This window comes from Neofelis nebulosa, chromosome X (assembly GCF_028018385.1).
Source record: "Neofelis nebulosa isolate mNeoNeb1 chromosome X, mNeoNeb1.pri, whole genome shotgun sequence".
Classification (NCBI taxonomy): domain Eukaryota; kingdom Metazoa; phylum Chordata; class Mammalia; order Carnivora; family Felidae; genus Neofelis; species Neofelis nebulosa.
In genome coordinates, this window is record NC_080800.1 from 72373299 (window position 1) to 72395727 (window position 22429).

A 22429-nucleotide genomic window follows, 5' to 3' on the forward strand; every position below is an offset into this window, starting at 1 on the left:
TAAAGCCGCTGAGGTTTGCCTGAGAATATATCACCTAACCAGGAGAACTGGTTTTCTGTAATATCTCATTTCATCAATTAGATAGTGTAAAGGACTAAACATGTAATAGGTAATTTAGAATAAGACCTTGGGCAAATTAAACTGGGGTAAGTACAGAACAAAGTAGACAGAAAAAAGAAATCAACAATGGCATACCAAATAAAGGCAATACATGACCTATAGCTACATGCCATATTTAGGAAGAGACTATTTTAGTAACATAGCAGACTAGCATAAGGCCAAAAGAGTAGGAGACTGTCACAGCTGTGATCTAGTCTGGATACAACAAATACAATAAAGGAATTAAGACAAGGTATTTGATTTCTGAGTCCAACAATTACCTAATATCTTTAACCAGCCATGGGCCTCAAAATAACACTGTGAGGGGAATTTTACTTTTTTGAGGTAGGAAATGAATGAGATGGGATGAGATAATTCCACATGCCATATACAATAAAATGAAAAATGGAAAGAACATGGTGCAGCAATGATACTACATTGTACACATTTCAAGATACAGTACTAATGAAATTCTTGCTTCAATTCATAAAGAAATCTCAATTTCCTGAGTAAAATAATAAATCATTTAGGATAGTTATACTACTGCTCACTCAGTGCTTTGAAGAATATTCTGGAGTCTGGAAGAATTAATCCAGATGGGTATGAATGGTGAGCAATCACCTAATTTCCTCACGTGTACAACCAGGTTCATTAAGCATAAAACATCTGAAATTTCTTTGGACTTGGAAGGAGGGAAGGGTTTAGAGATCTTTGATGTTCTTTTTTTAATTTTTTTAATGTTTATTTATTTTTGAGAGACAGAGTACAAGTGGGGGAGGGGCAGAGAAGGCGGAGACACAGAATCGAAGCAGGCTCCAGGCTCTGAGCTGTCAGCACAGAGCCCTATTCGGGGCTTGAACTCACGAACTGGTAAATCATGGCCTGAGCCAAAATCAGATGCTTAACTGACTGAGCCACCCAGGTGCCCTGAGGTCTTTAATGTTCTTAAAGGAGCCTGGGAGGTTAGGGCTCTTGGAAGTATTGGTACAACTGTTTCTTAAGACAGAACATATGTCAAGAGCTCCAGGTGATAAATGTAAAAAGTAAGAGAAGGAAAGAGGGAATACCATTCACAACCCTACTGGAATTTTTCAGATACACCAGCAAAGAAGTACTATATCTGAGAAGAGAACATTATCTTTTACAATAAATAAACTTCCTTGCAGGGTAACTAGGCTGACTTTCAGAAAGATTTATGAAGTATAGCACTAAACAGAAAGTAGAACTCAAATAAAAAGAAAAAATTAGCTCAAGTAATATTATTCCTTTGGCACACATTTTAAAACAAAATAATTATAATGCTCCAAAGTATAAAGCTTCATATCACCATCAAGTAATTAAAACTTAATAATAATGGTCATTAATCTGTGAAAATAGGGCTTTTGCTGTAGAGAAGAATGTGCTTTTAACGTACTAAAAGTTGATATTGCTCATAAAGTTTCTTCTCATTTAGGCAGGAAAATGAATTGAGTTCTCTTCTCCAGGTGACTTTGCCTCTTTGACCTGCCATGGCCCAGTGCTCACTTTATCTGGTGATTCATTTTCAATAACTCCAACAGTATTTGTTCTGACATTTTAATTAAAATATGACCACTACCTCATCCTGATGATAAAAAGGGCTGTGTGTCAGTGAAAACTAGCTTTTCAGTGCCTCAGTGCACCTGAGGACTCCTCTGAGCACATAGTTCTTTCTAAAGAATTTCAGTCAGGTTCTAAACAATACATCATTTCAAAATGGGATCACTTTAACCATTAAGATTAATGTTTAAAAATCTAAAATGGCTAGAGAGTGCTAAGTAATGAACGTGTAATTTGCCCAGCTTGTTGTTTTTAAAAGAAAATTAAATGCATTTTAAAAAGTGAGGAGCAATGATACAAGATTCAAATTTAGTGTATTATTTGAGACTACCACACAATGAAATTAAAACAAAAAAATTATGAAAAATTTCAGAAAGAGGGAAGAAATTCAGAATTTTTATAAGGAAAGTAATTAAAGCCAAGGATTAGTCCATGATTCCATATTAGGTTTAGAAATATCATCATGTATCATAAGTTTGCAATCAAATTTTTAACAATAATGAAAACATTTGAGACTTTCCAGTATATAAAATGTAAATATGAAACAAACTAAATTCAAAACTAAAGTGAAATAAAGTTTCAGATTTCAGGATTTTATTCAGGCAGCTAAAAAAGAAATTAATTAATTATACTGATATTAGTTCCTGAAAATGGAGTTTACTGACGTAAATATAAATGCCCCTCTATGTACTATCTCTGCATTAAGAAAACAAATAAGACACATAGATGAACGTAAAGAAAATACAACAGGTGGGAGTAAATAAATGGTTGCCTGAACAAACATAACATCCAAAGGAAATAAAGATATATGACTCAGCAAGGAAACTGGTCATGATTCAAGTAGACATGCAAATCCTATATAATAAAAATCACCCTCACTTCATATAAATGAATAATATCCATCAGGCTACTTTTTGATCATTTACATACAAAATACAGCAAAGTTTGCTCCATTCATAGCTATAAGAGCTACCCTATGAGGAGAAAAGTTAAAAAATTTGTGGTTGAAAAACATTTTCCACCATGAATAAATAGCATAGTGGCATATATATTTTGAGAGTTAAATATTTATCGCATCAGTAGCAAGCTACACATTAAAAGACAATTATTAGGAAGGATTTCTACATTTGTCAATATTTTAATATTATATTAGCTTTTTGAAAATGATAACTTTTTCTGATAAAGGAATATATACTCTTATGTGTAATATCTATAAAATTAAGAAAATTAAAAGGAAAAAAATAAAAGTCCATAATTCCATCGAAACTGAGATTTACAGGCAGTCTTTTTTTCTATGCATGTGAATATGTACACATATAAATGTGTATTTTTGCACATAATTATACATGTTGTGTGTGAAATGTGTATTTTTCCTTTACCATTATAGAGTGGAATATTTTCCCAGTTTTAGGGAGAGAATGTGTTCGTTCATGCTACTACAATATGTAAGGACTCTTGCTGAATACATCATATTTCAGTCCAGGTTGCAGAAACCTTCATGATATATCTAAGAGGGTAAAGTGGTTACGTTACCTTTCTATCATAAATCGTTGATTATTACTCTTACCTATCTCCGTTTCGGTATATGGAGTAAACAATTTCTGCACAACTGGTTCTAAATCTTCTCTTGCTGTTTTAGAAGATGTACAAGTCAAATGAACCAAATCTGTTTTTAAAAAAAAATAATATTTTGAGTTCCTGCCTACACACATTTCACTGTGTAATACTCATTTTCAAAGCACTAAGCTGGTGCCACAGGAAATGGAGAGCTGAGCACGTCATGCCTCCTGCCTTAAAGGAGTTTATAATCTAGTGATGGGAAATATGTAAAAACCATAACAATATGCTATATGTGTTAACACCTAATAATGTGTTAACTAATAACTAAGAGCACACTAAGACCCAAGAAGAAGTAATAGTTGATGGTCCAGTTTGTAAAACTAGCAGAGTAGAAAAGCCTAGGAAACCATTTATTCATAGAAAGAGCTTAACTTATCCTTATAACATTCCCAAAGAAGCTGGATAAAGGATTGCTAAGCAAAATAACTATGTAAATAAGACTGAAAATAGAGTATTTATTTACTTACAGAACACAGTTCATATTTTTCGACAGAAAAATTCATTTATACAAACTTTACTGATAAGTTAACATATCATCTATTCATTATAGGGTTCTCTAAGAAACCTTTTGGCGGAACACTATTGGCTTAGAGTGATACATATAGTTGAAAGTCCATAAAATGGCACAAGTTAAAGCAGTATATAGTATTTTCAGAAATTCCAAATCACTTTCCTTTTGCATTTACAGATTCATGGGGCCTGGGCCTCGGAGAAAGTTTGCATTAGAGAATATCATGCACAAAAAAGGCCCTTCATAGAAGTAAAGCACGGTAGCCTAATACATTTAGAATCGCTAAAGGCCAACAACAAACATAAAGGAGGGACAAAAAGTTCTGTATACTGAAAGAAAGGACTAAGGGGATCCCTAAATGGAAGAAATTCTTATGGTCAAGGAAAGGGCTTGGGACAGGATAGAATAGCAGGAAGACTATATTAGATAATGGTATAAGTACTAAGAATTTTTTTCCCCTAAAACACCAGTAGAAAAATACACCCACTTCTTTTCTGAAAGTTTAGACTAGTAGACTTTTTTTTTTTTTAAACCCCAGGAAGACAGTTCAAAGCTTATCATTGAAGTCAACATCAGAAGTGGGTTCTCATGATTAAAATTCATTCCACATTCAACTATTAAAAAATATATCTAAGCATAAATTGAGGACTCTTAATAACCACGTGAAGTAAAATCAAATTTTTTTTTTTTTAGGTCCACCAAAAAAAGTGATATTCTAAGAAGGTTTCTGTTTTATAACAGTAGGTAATATTTTTACATGACTGTAACAATGGTTCCCATTGATTCTGGGGTATTCCAGGATGTATGGTACTAATAATTTCAAAAGGTATAATAATCTTTACAAAAAAATTATTCCTAATTAACTAAAATTTTTCAAATGCCATATAACTTTGGTGGGAAGGGAATTTAAATTCCCTACGTAATTACTGAATTAAATGGGGTGTAGAACTACAAAGGTAGAAATCCATGATAAAACTCAAGAGAAACTGTCCTGTCTCATAAAATACCAATATCCAGGCCAAAGTTCTCAATTTTCCAGTTCTTTCCTATTGAATAAATGTGTACTAGGGAGAAAGCAGATGAACATAAATATAAATAAAAAATATATTTGAATATCTTAATGGTAAACTACTGGTTCTGTTAAACAGGATATCTAAAGGAAATATATACTGGAATAATTACATCCTTATGTTTCCTAACAATTATCAGAGTTCAGGGAGTGCTAGCAAAAATTTCTAATAGTCAAGTCAGATTATCATCTTGCACTTAATGAGTTTTATAGCAATTCTTAGAAATACTAAAGACATTATGACCTGGGTTATAATATCTGAAATTGATTCTGATTAGATGCTAATTATTAACTGAGCTACAAATTTAAGGTATAAACAATTATTCTTTTCTCCTTACAACTTCCTACTTTTTCTGTTATCTACATTACTTCCTTGTATAGGTTACTCTGAATTTACTGTGTCTCTTCAAATCTGAGAGATTGTTGGTTGTGTTTTTTAAAATACAGATTATTTTCAAAAGTGGTTTATTAATCTTCATAACTTTCATAAGTCCTTTGCAAGGACAAGTTTTAGAGCCAGTTTTTCTTTTCTGTATCTGTCAAATTTAACTTTCACTTACATGGGTATTCAATAAATACTTGTGGCAAAAGATAATTTGCTTCCCTGTCATAGGCAGACTAAGTATTCATAGGCTTAAATAGACATATATGTGCATAAAAATGTATGTAGACATATACATGCATCGGGAAAATTTTTACTAGTTTATTACATAAAATGGAGGAAATTATCTGATCAACCAGGATAGACAAAAGGAAAGTGTCAATAGATAATCCTCCAATTATTTAAATATGCCTGATAAATGCTTTTAGACATATCTATAATATTCTCAATAGAAGTCAAAAGATTATCTAGAATTGACTATACAGCTAAACTGCATAAGTCAGACACTATTCTATGCATGTTAGAAATATTATTTCATTTTACCTGTGCAACAGCCAACTGTTATCCTCATTTTACAGGTGAGAAAACAGGAATAGTGAAGTTAAGCAGATTTCCTAAAGTCATGTCATTAGTAAAAGGAACAGCTGGGACTCAGAGATGGAATTCAAGCCCATGTGGTTTGCCTCTAGAGTGCCCACTCTTAGTCCCTAAATGATGGTGGGTAATTGTAATAATCTCCTGTAGAAGGCACAATCACTTAAAGTAGCAGTCTTCTAACTAGAGTGTGTACAAAAATACAAAAGACCTTTTCACAAGTTACAATAATTCTAAGGAACTCAACATTCAGTTGCTCAACCCTGCTTCCTTCCACTTTTATTAAGCAATGAATTTCAATACATTTATTTTGTGTTTAATAATTATCAAAATTGTAATATATGTATGATAGTTTAATTTTACACAAATAATATTAATTACTCAATCCAGAAGACATTTAAAAAATACTTAGAACCTATTGTCCTAGGAAATTTTTAAAAAAAATTTTACTTCCATTTTTTTTTTTTTTTTTTTTTTTTTTTTTTATTAAATTTTTTTTTTTTCAACGTTTTTTATTTATTTTTGGGACAGAGAGAGACAGAGCATGAACGGGGGAGGGGCAGAGAGAGAGGGAGACACAGAATCGGAAACAGGCTCCAGGCTCTGAGCCATCAGCCCAGAGCCTGACGCGGGGCTCGAACTCACGGACCGCGAGATCGTGACCTGGCTGAAGTCGGACGCTTAACCGACTGCGCCACCCAGGCGCCCCTTCCATTTATTTTTTTAAATGACACCATGCTTTCAGTTCTCTAAAACTGTAATCAGAACAATGATCTCTCTTATAATAAGCTTTTGCCCTTTAGTAAGTTTTGGTTTTCCTTCTGAAACACAAAACAACTGGGATTTCTACTCAGTTTGCATGACAATAACAATAAGCACATTTGAAAGTGACAAAGTGACCTAAAACACAACTAGATAACTATCAAAATATTCTGGATATACAAGAAATTGACCTGATTGACAGAACAAACTGCACTACTAGAGGGAGAGAAGAGACCACATCTAGGAAGGCAGGAAGTGCAGAAAAATGGATGGCTGGTGCTGTGGAGGGGAGACTCAGTTGTGAAAAAAAGGGAGAGAGAGAGAGGAGTGGGCAGAGAAACTCACAAGGAGAATACTGCTCCAAGGCCACTGGCTGGGAAAACAAAAGGGGCTGATTTTCATGAGGTTTTGCAAACAGCAGAGCTCAAAGACTGGAGATTTAGAGGTTAGCAGGCTTGGCTGGGATAGAGCCCTGAAGGCATTGCCCTACTCCTGGAGAAAAGGCAGGCAAACAACCCCAGGGTAGACAGTGCCAGCTGAGGATCACCTAAGGCACATGGGGGAGACACTGCTTATTTTGGGAGTGTATCTGTGAGAGGTAACATTCACAGAGACACCTCTCTGGGAACAAAAAGGCCAGTGGATGCCATTTCCCTCCCCTCCCCTTCATCATAGGCACAGAGACACCTGCTGAGAGTGGCTAACTCAGATAGTCTCCGTTTAGCCTGCTTGCTCCAAATGCCACTCACCTGAGCTCTAGCACAGAGTAACTGCATTTCTCAGTCAAACCTGCATCCCTCCTAGCATGGCAAGACACTGCGTCAGAAGACCAGCATTGGCCCCCCGCCACAGCACTTCCCTAAAGTCTGGGGTTTTAAAAGTCAGTAGACTTGGCTGGGAAAGAGCTTACTGTGCACTGCACTGCTCCAGCCAGGCAAGTGACCCAGAGAGAGAAAGCATGAAAATGGCACTCTGAAAAATGACATGGACACACAGGAGGAAATTATTTGCTTTCCTGGGAGTGCTTCCCTGAGAGCAGCAGCACAGAGAACCCTCTCTGGGGACAAAGGAGCTGGCTGGTGTCATTTCCCTTCCCTGCCCCTCAGCATAAGCACAGAAACACTTGCAGTAAACAGCACAGCTCTAACACTGGCTGCCTAATCTGCTTACAAGTCCCACCCCTCCCCCTGTGCTCTGCTGGTACCAGTTTTCCTGGGAGAGTGTGTCTAAGTCCCAGTGCAATGGGTCCCATGCCCAGAAGACCAGCAGATATCCCTACACATACCACATCTACTGACCAGAGAGTTCAACAAGGCTTCAGTTCTAGTGGAAGTAGCATCAGGTGTCATTTAAGAAGAAAACCAGAGCACACTCATTAAAACTCGATACATTATGGCCAAAGTCCAAACATTCCCCACTGCAAGCATGGAGAGCCTCTGCAGATGACTGACTTGAAAGGTATAGCAGCTGAAACACAGCATCAGAGTGAATGCAGCACACACCAGAGACACTCCTTGAAGGGCCAGGCCTTGGACACTATATGACCTCTTCTTCATGAAGCCATTACTCTCAGATGCAGGAAACATAATAGGGTTTTCTAACACACAGAGGACAGAGACTTAGACAAAATGCCACGACAGAGGAATTCATCCCCCCAAAAATAACAAGAAAAGGTCATAATCAGGGTTATAATTGAAACAGATATAAGTAAAATACCTGATGAAGACTTTTAAAGCAATAATCATAAGGATATTTTCCAGGTTTGAGAAAAGAATGGAAACTTCAGGGAGGTCATTACCACAGAGATATAAGAGTTAAAAATCAGTAAGAAGTGAAAAATGCAGTATCTGATACTCAAACAGATTGGATGTAATGACAACAAGGACAGAAGAAGCAACTACATGATAGAATAATGGAAAATAATGAAGCTGAACAAAAGAAAGAGGAATTATGGATCATGAGAATAGACTAAGGGAACTCAGTGACTCCATCAAATGTAATAACATTTGTATCATAGGAGTCCAAGAAAAAGAAGAGAGAGAAAAGGGGGCAGAAGGTTTATTTGAGGAAATAATGCTAAAAATTTCCCTAATCTGGGAAGGAAACGGAGATACAAATCCAACAGACACAGAGAACTCCCACTAAAATAAAAAAAAGCAGGTGAACACAAACACATATTGTAGTTAATTTTCAAAATATGGGGATGAAGAAATCCTAAAAGCAGAAAGGGAAAAGGAATCCCCAATTTAAGAGGAAACAAATAAAGTTAGCAATAGACTCTCCACAGAAACTTGTTAGGTCATAAGGGAGTGGCATGACATATTCAACATACTGAACGGGAAAAACAGGGAGCCAAGAATACTCTGTCCAGCAAGACTATGATTCACAGTAGAAGGAGAGAAAAGGAGTTTACCAGACAAATAAGAACTAAAGGAGTTCCTGGCCACTAAACCAACACTATAAAAAATATTGAAGGGGACTCTTTGAGTGGGAAGGAAAGACCAAAAGTGACAAAGAATAGAAAGGAACAGAGAAAATCTCCAGAATACAACAAGTAATAAAATAGCAATAAAGTCATATCTATAAATAATTACTCCAAATATAAATGGACAAAACATTTAAATCAAGACACAGTGTTAAAATGGATAAAGAACCATAACCCATATATATGCTGCCTATAAGAGACCCATTTTAGACCTAAAGACACCTGAAGATTGAAAGAGAGAGGATGGAGAAGCATTTCTCATGCAAATGGAGGTCAAAAGAAAGCCAGAGTAGCCCTACTTATATCAGACAAACTAGATTTTAAGCCAAAGACTCTAACAACAGATGAAGAAGGGCACTATTAGTATAATAAAGGGGACTACCCAACAAGAAGATCTAACAACTATAAATACTTATGCCCCCAACATGAAAGCACCCAAATATAAAAACAACTAATAACAAATATAAAATAACTCATTTAAAATAATACAATAAACTGAGGGTTGATGGGGGGTGGGAGGGAGGGGAGGGTGGGTGATGGGTATTGAGGAGGGCACCTTTTGGGATGAGCACTGGGTGTTGTATGGAAACCAATTTGACAATAAATTTCATATATTGAAAAAAAATAACAGGAAAAAAAAGTTAAAAAAAATAAAATAATACAATAATAGTAGGGGACAGTAATACTTCACTTATATCAATGGGCAGGTCATCTAAGCAGAAAATCAAAAAGGAAACAATGGCATTGAATGACACACTAGATCAGATGGACTTACCAGATATATTCAGAACATTCCATCCTAAAGCAGCAGACTTATTTCAAGTGAACATAGGCCATTATCCAGAATAGATCACATACTAGGTCACAAATCAGGCCTCAAAAAGTACAAGATTGAGATCGTACCATGCATATTTTCCAACCGCAATGCTATGAAACTTGAAGTCAACCCCAAGAAAAAATTTGGAAAGACCACAAGTACATGGAGGCTAAACAACATGCTAATAAAGAATGGGTCAACCAGGAAATGAAAGAATAAATTAAAACAAACAAACAAACAAACATGGAAATGGAAACAAATAAAAATGAAAACATTTTGGTTCAAATCTTTGGGATAAAACAAATTGTAAACAGAGGGAAGTATATAGCAACACAGGTCTACCTCAACAAGGAAGAAAAGTCTCAAATACACAAGCTAATATTACACCTAAAGGAGCTACAAAAAGAACAACAAAATGAGCCTAAAGCCAGCAGAAGGAAGGAAATAATAAAGTTTAGATCAGAAATAAATGATACAGAAATTAAGAAAACAGGGTGCCTGGGTAGCTCATTTGGTTGTGTCTGACTTTAGCTCAGGTCATGATCTCACTATTTGTGAGTTTGAGCTCTGTGTCGGGCTCTGTGCTGACAGCTCGGAGCCTGGAGCCTGCTTTGGATTCTGTTGTCTCCCTTTCTCTCTGCCCGTCCCTCACTCATGCTCACTCTCTCTCTCAAAAATAAATACACATTAAAAAATTAAGAAAAAGAAAACTGATGAATCCCTAGCCAGACTTATCAAAGAGAAAAGAAAAAGGACCCAGATAAGTAAAATCACAAATGAGAGGAAAAATCACAACTGACACTACAGAAATACAAACAATTGTAAGAAAAAATTGTGAAAAATTATATGCCAACAAATTGACAATCTGGGAGAAATGGAGGAGTTCTTAGAAACATATAAACTACCAAAATTGAAACAGGAAATAGAAAACTTGAACAGACCCATAACCAGCAAAGAAATTGAATCAGTAATCAAAAATCTCCCAACAAACAGAAGTCCGAAGCCAGATGACTTTCTAGGGGAATTCTAGACATTTAAAGAAGAATTAATACCTACTCTTCTCAAACTATTCCAAAAAAATAGAGAAGGAAGGAAAACTTGCAAATTCATTCTATGATGCCAGCATTACCCTATTCCAAAATGAAAGACTCCACTGAAAAAGATAACCATAGGCCAAAATCCCTGATGAACATGGATGCAAAAATTCTCAACGAAATACTAGCAAATCAAATCCAACAGTACTTAAATTTTTTAAAATACTTATTTTTGAGAAAGAGAGACAGAGAGACAGAGAGAGTGAGCGAGCATGAGTGGGGTAGGGACAGAGAGACACACACACACAGAATTTGAAGCAAGCTCCAGGCTCTGAGCTGTCAGTACAGAGCCTGACATGGGGCTCGAACTCATGAGCCCTGAGATCATGACCTGAGCCGAAGTTGGACATATAACCAACTGAGCCACCCAGGCACCCCAAATCCAACAGTACTTTAAAAGAAACACTCACCATGATCAGGTGGGATTTATTCCTGGGCTGCAAGGATGGTTCAATATTCGCAAATTAATCAATGTGATACCACGTTAATAAAAGAAAGGATAAGAACTATATGATTGGGATGCCTAGGTGGCTCAGTTGGTTAAGCATCTGACTTCAGCTCAGGTCATGACTTTACAGTTTGTGAGTTCAAGCTCCATGTCGGGCTCTGTGCTGATAGCCTGGAGCCTGCTTCAGATTCTGTGTCTCCCTCTCTCTCTCTCTCTCTGCCTATCCCCTTCTTGTACTCTGTCTCTGTCTCTCTCTCAAAAAAAAAAAAACATAAAAAAAAGAACTATATGATCTTTTCAATGCATGCAGAAAAAGCATTTGACAAAGTACAACATCTATTCACGATAAAAACCATCAACAAAGTAGGGATAGAAGGAACATACCTCAGCATCATAAAGGACATATTGGAAAACCCCACAGCTAATATCATCCTCAATGGGGAAAAACTGAGAGCTTTTCCTCTACAGTCAGGGATAAGACAGGGATGTTCACTCTCACCACTGTTATTTAACACAGTCAGTACAGGAAGTCCTAGCCTCAGCAATCAGACAGTAGAAAGAAATAAAAGGCATTGAAATCTGTAAGGAAGAAGTCAAACTTTCACTCTTTGCAGATGACATGATACTCTATATAGAAAACCCAAAATACTTCACCAAATAATTGCTAAAACTGATACACAAATTCAGTAAAGTTGCAGCATACAATCAATGTACAGAAATCTGTTGCATTTCTATACACTAATAATGAAACAGCAGAAAGAGAAATGAAGGAATTGATCCCATTTATAATTACACCAAAACCCATAACATACCTAGGAATAAACCTAACCAAAGAGGGAAATGATCTATATTCTGAAAACTATAAAACACAGATGAAAGAAATTGAGGAGGATACAAAGAAATGGGAAAACATGCCATACTTATGGTTGGGAAGAACCAATATTGATAAAATGCTATACTACCCAAAGCACTCTACACATTCAATGCAATCCCTATCAAAATATCACCAGCATTTTACTCAGAGCTAAAACAAACAATCCTAAAATTTGTATGGACCATAAAAGATCCTGAATAGCCAAAGCAAAATTGAAAAAGAAAAGCAAAGCTGGAAGCATCACAATTCCAGACTTTAAATTATATTACAAAGTTGTTGTGATCAAGACAGTGTAGTAGTGGCATAAACATAGATACATAGATCAATGGAACAGAATAGAAAACAGAGGTGAACCCACAACTAAATGTTCCATTAATCTTTGACAGAGCAGGAAAGAATATCCAATGGAAAAAAGACAGTCTCTTCAATAAATGGTGTTGCGAAAACTGGACAGCAATATGCAAACAAATGAAAAAGGACCACTTTCTTAGGGCATACACAAAAATAAATTCAAAATGGATGAAAGACCTAAATGTGAGACAGGAAATCATCAAACTCCTGGAGGAGAACACAGGCAGTTACCTTTTTTGTTTTTTTTTTTACATCAGCCATAGCGACTTCTTACTATAAGTGTCCTGAGGCAAGGGAAACAAAAGCAAAAATAAACTGTTGGGACTTCATAAAAATAAAAGAGCTTCTCCACAGTGAGGGAAACAATCCACAAAACTAAAAGGCAACTTATGTAAAAATGGGAGAATATATTTACAAATGACATATCTGATAAAGGGTTAGTATCCAAAATCTATAAATAACTTAACCAAACTCAACACCCAAACCACAAATAATCTAGTTAAAAAATGGGCAAAAGACATGAATAAACATTTTTTACAAGGAAGACATTTAGATGGCCAACACACATATAAAAAAGATGTTCAACGTCATTTATCATCAGGGAAATACAAATCAAAACTAAAATGAGATATCACCTCACACTAGTTAGAATGGCTAAAATTACCGACAAGGGAAACAACAGGTGTTAGTGAGGCTGTGGAGAAAGGGACCTCTTTTACTCAGTTGGTGGGAATGAAAACTGGTGCAGCCAGTGTGGAGTTTCCTCAAAAAGTTAAAAATAGAACTACCCTAAGATCCAGCAAATGTACTATTAGGTTATTTACCCAAAGGATACAAAAATACTAATTTGAAGGGACACATGTACCACAAAATTTATAGCAGCATTATCCATGATAGCCAAATTATGGAAATATGTATATGTATACATGTATATACATAAAACAATGAAATCTTGCCATTTGCCACAATGTGGATGGAGCTAGGGAGTAGTATACTAAGCAAAATCAGTCAGAGAAAGACAAATAACATACAATTTCACTCATGTGGAATTTAAGAAACAAAATAAATGAACATGGGGAAAAAACAGAGGCAAACCAAGCAACAGACTGTTAAGTATAAAGAACAAATTGATGGTTACTGGAGGCAAGGTTCAGGGACAGATGGGTTAAGTAGGTGATGGGTTAAGTAGGTGATGGATTAAGGAGGGAACTTGTGATGAGCACTGGGTGTTGTATGTTAAGTTATAAATCACTAAATTCTACACTAGAAACCAATATTGCACTGCAAGTAAACTAGAATTTAAATAAAAATTTAGTGGAGAAAAAAATAAAAGTGACAAAAGTGACAAATATAATGTACAGTAGCTGGGTGATATAGTAGATGATGATTGTGTGGGTCTGGTATTCTCTCTGTATCTACTTGGCCAAGTCAGTTTATGTATCCAGAAATATATAATCATATCACAAATAAATAACATTCTGTAACATCAGGGGCACCTGGGTGGCTCAGTTAAGCATCCAACATCCTATAGCACCAAATCCCCAAATAATACAGCTGCTACTGATAAAGTATTATATACCAAAAATAGATTTCAAAATGCCTAGGGTATGAATACATACTATATAGAGTGGTAAAACTGGATGTATTCAAATGGAAGGGCTATAGAAATTTTATTTTGCTCATTTATAAATGATTTTAAAGAAAAACTCCGTATTAGATTCATTTAGGATATAAGATGAGTGGAAAATAAAGATGTATGTTCTGAAGGGTGAAGTATATGTGTAAAAAATATGACTTGTTGAGCTTTAGAAAATACAATAGATAAATTTGAAATATTTAACAATCTCAAAAATTCAAATTAGCTGAGGGGAGGGGAATTTTATAGATTTAAAAAAATGTAATATCACTACCTTAAAAAAGATAAAATAACTCAGCTAACCGAAGTTTGCTTAGAAAAGCCCTACATTATTTATTGATAAAATGATTTCCTATCACTGTATTAAAATACCAACTTAAGCAATTTTGACTTCTGTTTATATTGCAATTACAGTAACATATCACTTAATTAGAAGTCTTTTACATACAACCTAGAATCCGGAAGTATATCTGCCGCCCCAAAAAGGGCTTTTCAGCACTCAAGTAGATGTTAAAATGCTCATAGACTAACACAACCACTTACTCAGAAATTGGTTATATTAATACGACATGCAATTTCAACAACCTTGGCTATCTTGTTTTCTGGCCCTCTGAAAGATTATAAGCCATAAAGAAGGGGGAAGGGAGGGCAGTGGAAAGTACTGTTAGAAAGAACATCCTGACAGCTGTGTGAAAACAGCCCAAGGAAGAGATATAAAATGTAGATGCAAGAAATGATAAAACATGACTGTATAGGGTCATTTAGCACAGGTGAAAATAGGCCCAAACAGCTCGATAGTCCTCAAGGGCCTCATGAATAGATAAATAAATAAGTAAACAAACAAACAAATAAATAAATATATTGAATAAATAATGCTCATAATATCCCTAAGTGATAAGAAAAAGGTTAAAATGTTTCATAGATTCAGTACGGAATGCTAAGCAAATGTATGAAACACTAGAAGGATAATTGTTTAAAAAAAAACACGGTAAAAATTTCAATCTTAAAAGGATACGTTTCTGCCATCTGAAGAATGTATTTGGGGCAACTATAGCACACTAGAGGGTGCTTAATAAATGATGTATAATTGACCAGTGTTTACATGCTAATGCATATTTCTAACTGGCTTTCAAATATTTCCTATATAACATCAATTCCACTCTAATGAAAATCCATTTAACAAATTATCTACAGTTTTTTTTTTATTTTTAACAAAAGGTATTTTTGGTGTCCTTGATGGCATCTCTGCTGGGCATTTCTGGTCTATATGAGCATCAGAAATCTGCTTTTGAAATAGTAAATTATTCTGAAATGAGGGACAGTCACTAGCTTAGCTCACCAAGATATGTTTCCAGGGATATCCATTCATATTTTAGAACATACCTCTATGGCTTCTAGAGTTCTAACACTGGTGATTAATTTTAAAGTAAAAACTAGTAAGGGTTCTGGTGCAAGATGGCAACACAGGAAGACCCTGAACTTACCTCCTTTATGGAACACACCAAATTACAGCTATTCATAGAGTAATTCCTCCTGAAGAACTTAGGGAGGACTGAACAGCCTCTGCACAACAAAAGGTAGAGAATAGCAAAAGAGAACAGCAAGAGAGAAGGAGACACACAAGGAAGGGTACCCCACTCCCATCCCTGGGGCTGTGAACTGTAGTAGGGAGGGAGAATACTTAAAGACTGGAGCAGATTCCTTTCTTTGGGCACAGGAAAAACAAACAATCAAACAAACAAACAAACAAACAAAACATGGAGTGTTTAGTAGCTAGCATATAAAAGAGCCAGCCCCAGAACTCCACCAAAAGGCAAAGGAGCTGCTGGAACTCTCTGGGTCAGGGGGACTGGAAGATGCCATGGTTTGTGCTTCCTCTCCACCTTAATAAAGAGAATGGGGGTGAAGCCCATGTGCCCTAATCACTCTGCTGCCCCTGTGAGCATCAGGTCTCCTAGCACACACTAGCCCTGGATGTCCTGGGGCACAGGAAAAAAGCCTCATTTTAAAAATCCAACTAGCATATAAAAAAGCTAGCCCTAGAACTCCCCGAAATGACAAGGGAACTGTTGGAACTCTCTCTGGGTGGGAGGGGCTGATGAACATGGTCTAAACACCCCTTCCATTTTGAAAGCACGGAGCAATGCATGGTCTAGGTGCCCTAACCAGTATGCTGCTTCATAAGCCCTGGGACCTGAGTCCACACCAGTCCCAACTGTCACACCAAGGCAGCCAACGGGCTGTGCACACTGAGACACCCCTGGTTAGCACTCACTACAGCTCCAGCCTTCACGCCAAGGTGACACAGATACAAAGTACCCTGGAATACTCCAGGCCCACATCATGTCAGCTTTAGATGGCTTGCTAAGGCACCCCAGGCATAGAGTGACCCAGAACCTCCTGGTTGACATCTGCTTCAGATCCAGCCATACTGCCAGGGTGCCCACAGTGAGGAGCACCCTGCAACTCCCAGCTGGTGCCTACATGAGTTCCAGCCACCCTGACAGGGTACTCCTTGTGTGGAATGCCCCAGAACATACCCACCTGTACCAGCCTCAGGTTCAGTTGCCTGGGTAGGCACTGAGCACACTGGAATACACCAGCCTGTACCCACTTTAGCTGTACCTGTTCTGTCAGGGTGCATTCAGTTAATGAGTCCTGGGACACCACAGTTTGCAACCACTTCAGCTTCAGCTATTCTGCCAGAGCACACTTTGTATGGAGAGCCCAGGGCACTGGACTGTGCCCACTTTACCTTTAGCTGTCCTGCCAGGGCGCCTTCACCACAGAGAATCTCAAGATACCTAGGAATGCACCCATTTCAGCTTTAGCAGTCCCGCATGGAAAGCCCCAGGACCTCCCAGCCTGCACTCTGCTTCAGCTACAGTTGCCCTGCCAGGGCACACACTGTAGAAAGAGCCCAGGGACACCCTGGATAACATCCACATCAGCTTCAGCTATCCTACCAAGATATCCTCTGCATGTAGAAACTCAGGACATGCTGGCTTGCACCCATTCTAGCTTAACCTGTCCTGCCAGGCCACTTGCTGCATGGAGGTCTCAGAGTCTGCACTGACCTATGCCTACTTCACTTTAGCTGCCCTACCAGAACAGGCATCAATCCCACTGAGAGACCCAGGACCCCAAGTCCGTGCAGCTACAGCTCCAGCCAGCCAGCAAAAGTAACTAAGCACGCACAGACTACAAAGAGGATGACCATACACAAGACCATTCCTTCAAATTTAGAAGCAGCTGTTCCACCTAATCCATAGAAACAAAAACAGAAAGTAAACATAATGCAGAGACAAAGGAACATGCTCCAAAAGAAAGAACAAGACAAAACCTAAGAAAAAAAGTAAAATGAAACAGAAATAAGCAATATGCCTCAAAAAGAATTTAAAGTAATGATCATAAAGATGTTCACCGGGCTGAAAAAAATTGTGAAAGAACTCAGTGAGACCTTTGATAAAGAGAAAGAAAATATAAAAAAGAACCAATCAGAGTTGAGGAATACAATAAATGAAAAAAAAAAAACCACTACAGGATATCAATAATAGATTAGTGGATACAGAAGAATATACCAATAATCTGGAAGATAAGATAATAGAAAGCAGCAAAGCTAATATCAAATTAAAAAATAACATTTTAAAATGGGATAAATTAAGGATCACTTGGGCAACATCAAGTGAACATTCACCTAACAGGGATTTCAGAAGTACAAGGCTACCTGCTAGAGGACAAGGAGCTAGAATTCTAGCTGGAGAAAATCAAAGTCTGGAAAGACAAATAAATCTTCCACCCTCCAATCTTGTAATTGTCATGTAATAAAGATGTTTATTGTTCAAGAAAAAATAAAAACAAAAGAAAAATGTCAAAGGTTAAAAATAAAGGAAAAATTTTAAAGGCACCAAGAGAGAATTTACATACAAATGAAGTCCTATAAGACTATCAACTGATTTTTCAGCAGAAACTTTGCAAGCCAGAAGGGAATGGTATGATATATTAAAAGTGCTGAAAAGAAAAGAAAAGAAAACAAAACAAAACCTACAACCAGGAATACTTTACCTGACAAGATTAACATTCAAATTAAAAGGAGAGGTAAAGAGGTTACCCAGAAACGAAAGACAAAGAAGTTTAGCATGGCTCAACCAGCCTTACAAGAAACATTGAAGTGGAAGCACCTGACTGAATCAGTCGGTAGGGTATATGACTCATAATCTCAGGGTTGAGTTAGAGCCCCAAGTTGGGAGTAGAGATTACAAGAAGAAAGAGAAAGAATGAAAAGAAATAAAAGAAAAGAAAAGAAAAGAAAAGAAAAGAAAAGAAAAGAAAAGAAAAGAAAAGAAAAGAAAAAAGAGAAAAGAAATGCTAAAGTGATTTAAGTGGAAATAAGATGACCACAATTAGATGCAAGAAAATGATGAGTAAAATGATATAAAATATGACAGCCGATACATAATATCTGTAGTAAAAAAGTTTTCTTAAAATGTGTTTGAACTTAAATGACTATTAACTTATTATATACTACTATATGCTTAGGATGTTATATAGGAACTCCAGGGTAACAACACTCAAAACCTATAACAGACACAAAAATAAACACAAAGAAAGCCAAACATAACACTATACAAACACATTAATCACAAAGACCATGAGAACAAAAGGAACAGAGAAGAACTAAAACAACAATCACAAAACAATGAGCAAAATGGCAATGAGTACATACCTATCAATAATTACTTTAAATGTAAATAGTCTAAATGCTCCAAGCAAAACACACAGGGTGGTGACACGGATAAAAAAAAAAACAAGACCCATCTATATGCTGCCTACAAGAGATTCACCTTAGACCTAAAGAAAAACACAGACTGAAAGTGAAGTGATAGAAGAACAATTACCATGCAAATGGAAGTGAAAGAAAAGCTAGGGTAGGAATACTTATATCAGAGTAAATACACTTTAATACAAAGACTAACAAGAGACAGAGAAGGGCATTATATAATAATAAAGGGATCAATTGAACAAGAGGATATAACAATTGTAAGTGTCTATGCACCCAACATAAAGGCACTTAATACATAAAACAAATATTAATGGATATAAAAAGAGAAATAACAGCAGGAGAATTTACCACTCCACTTACATCAATGGATACATTATTTGGGCAGAAAAATTAAAAAAAAGAGAGTGCCTTTGAATGATACACTTAGACCAGATGGACATATATAAGAACATTCCTTCCAAGAATAGAATACATGGGGCACCTGGGTGGGTCAGTTGGTTAAGCTTTTGATTCTTGATTTCAGCTCAGGTCATGATATCACTGTTCATGAGTTTGAGCCCCACATCAGGCTCTGTGCTGATAGTGTGGAGCCTGCTTGCTTTCTTTCTGTCTCTTTTAAAATAAGTAAAAAAAAAAAAAAAAACTTTAAAAGAAAATCTCTCTCTCTCTCTCTCTCTCAAAACAAAACAAAACAAAACTTTAAAAGAAAATATCAGAATACACATTCTTTTCAAGTGCACTGGAAACTTCTCCAGAACAGATCATGTTAGGTCACAAAAGAAGCTTCAATACACAAGAACACTGAGATCATACTATGCATCTTTTCTGACCACAATGGTATCAAGCCAAAAATCAATCACAAGAAAAAAATAGACAAAACTGGAAAAAAACCCCAGAAACACATGAAAGCTAAACAACAAGATACTAAAAAACCAATGGGTCAGCGGAGAAGTCAAAAATGAAATTAAAAAGTACATGGAGACAAATGAAAATGAAAATAGAAAGGTCCAAAATCTTTGGGACACAGCAAAAGCAGTTCTAAGAGGAGATACATAGCAATACAAGTCTCCATCAAAAACAAGAAAAAGCTGAAATAAACAATCTAACCTTAAACCTAAAGTAACTAGAAAAGGAATAACAAAGCTCAAGGTGAGCAGAAGGAAGGAAACAATAAAGATTAGAGCAAAATAAATGACATAATAGCAAAAAAAAAAATGGGAGGGAGGGGAATCAATGAAACCTAGAGCTGGTTTTTGAAAAGATAAACTCTTACCCAAATTCATCAACAAAGAAAGAGAAAGGACCCAAATAAATAGATCAGAAAAAAGACAAGTAACAACTTATACCACAGAAATACAAAAAATGGTAAGAGAATACTATGCAAAATTATATGCTAACAAATTGGACAATCTGGAAGAAAGAAAAAAATTCCTGAAAACATACAATTTTCCAAAACTGAATTAGCAAGAAATAGGAAATCTGAACAAAATACTAGTAATGAAACTAAAAACATAAAAAAAGGTCCAGGACCAGATGGATTCACAGGTGAATTCTATGAAACAATTAAGAAAGAGTTAATACCTATTTTCCTTAAAATATTACAAAACATAGAACAGAAAGAAAGCTTCTATGAGGCCAGCATGACCCTAATACCAAAACCAACCAAAGATATCACAAAAAACAGAAAATTACTGGCTAAGAACCCACATGAACATATATGCAAAAATCGTCAACAAATATTAGCAAACTACATTCAATAATATATTAAAAGAATGATGATGATTAGTGGGATTTAATCTGGGGATGCAAGGATGTTTCAATATTCCAAAATCAATCAATGTGATATACCATATCAACAAAACAAAGGATAAAAGTCAAATGATTATCTCAATAGATGAAGAAAAAGTATATGGCAAAAATATGATGTCCATTCATGGTGAAAACTCTCAACAGAGTGGGTTCGGAGGGATCATACTACAACATATTAAAGCTCATATACAAAAAAAACCAGAGCAAACATATTCAATGGTGAAAAACAGAGCTTTCCCCTAAGATCAGGAACAAGACAAGAATGTCTACTCTCACCACTTTTATTCAGTAACACGGTACTGGAAGTCCTAGTTACAGCAATCAAACAAAAAGAAATAAGAGGCATCCATACTGGTAAGGAAGAAATTAAACTGTCACTATTTGCAGATGACATGATACTATGTATAGAAAACCCTAAAGATTCCACCAAAAAAACTATTAGAAATAATAAGTGAATTCAGTAAAGTTGGAGGATATAAAATTAATCCACAGAAATTGGCAGTGTTTCTATACAAGTAATAACAATGTAGCAGAAGAGAAATTAAGAAAAAATCCCCAAGGTGCCTGGGTGGCTCAGTCGGTTAAGCGTCTGACTTCAGCTCAAGTCATGATCTCACAGTTCGTGAGTTCAAGCCCCACATCGGGCTCCTCTGCTGACAGCTCAGAGCCTGGAGCCTGCTTTGGATTCTGTGTCTCCCTCTCTCTCTCTCTGCCCCTCCCCCACTCATACTCTGTCTCTCTCTCTCTCTCTCAAAAATAAAGATTAAAAAAAATTTTTAAAAAGGAACAATCCCATTAACAATTGCACCAAAACAATAAAATACTTATGAATAAAATTAACCAAGGAGGTAAAAGACCTGCACTCTGAAAACACTGATGAAAGAAATTGAAGATGACACAAATAGAAAGATTGGGAGAACCAATATTGTTAAAATGTCTATACTACCAAAAGCAATCTACAGATTCAATTCAATCCCTATCAAAACACCAAGAACATTTTTACAGAACAAGAATAATCATCCTAAAATTTTCATGGAACCGCAAAAGACCCCGAATATCCAAAGCAATCTTGAGAAGGAACAAAGCTAGAGATATTACAATCCCAGATCTCAAGATGCACTGCAAAACTATAACAACCAAAACGGTATGGTACGGGCACAAAAATAGACACATTGAACAATGGAACAGAATAGAGGGCTCAGAAATAAACCTACATTTATATGGTTAATTAATCCATGGAAGGAGGCAAGACTATTGAATGGAGAAAAGACAGTCTCTTCAATAAATGGTGTTGGGAAAACTGGACAGCTACATGCAAAAGAATTAAACTGGACCCTTTTCTAACACTGTGTACAAAAATAAACTCAAAATGGATTAAATGCCTAAATGTGAGACCTGAAACTATAGAACTCTTAGAACACAGGCAGTAATTTCTGTGACATCAGCCGTTACAACCATTTTTTTAGATATCTCTCTTAGGACAAGGTAAACAAAAGCAAAATAACTATTGGGACTAC

The 22429-nt window shown here is 36.2% G+C and overlaps 1 protein-coding gene across 4 annotated transcripts in view; it reads right to left on the reverse strand.

Annotated features, from left to right (window-relative positions):
* The window catches only part of CHM (CHM Rab escort protein), a 240702-nt gene that overhangs the window by 17761 nt on the left and 200512 nt on the right, over positions 1-22429 (reverse strand). For all 4 annotated transcript variants that reach the window (XM_058714187.1, XM_058714185.1, XM_058714186.1 and 1 more), the window contains one exon: positions 3245-3343. In XM_058714187.1, coding sequence (XP_058570170.1) covers positions 3245-3343 — 99 coding nt within the window. The remainder of the gene's footprint in view (positions 1-3244; positions 3344-22429) is intronic.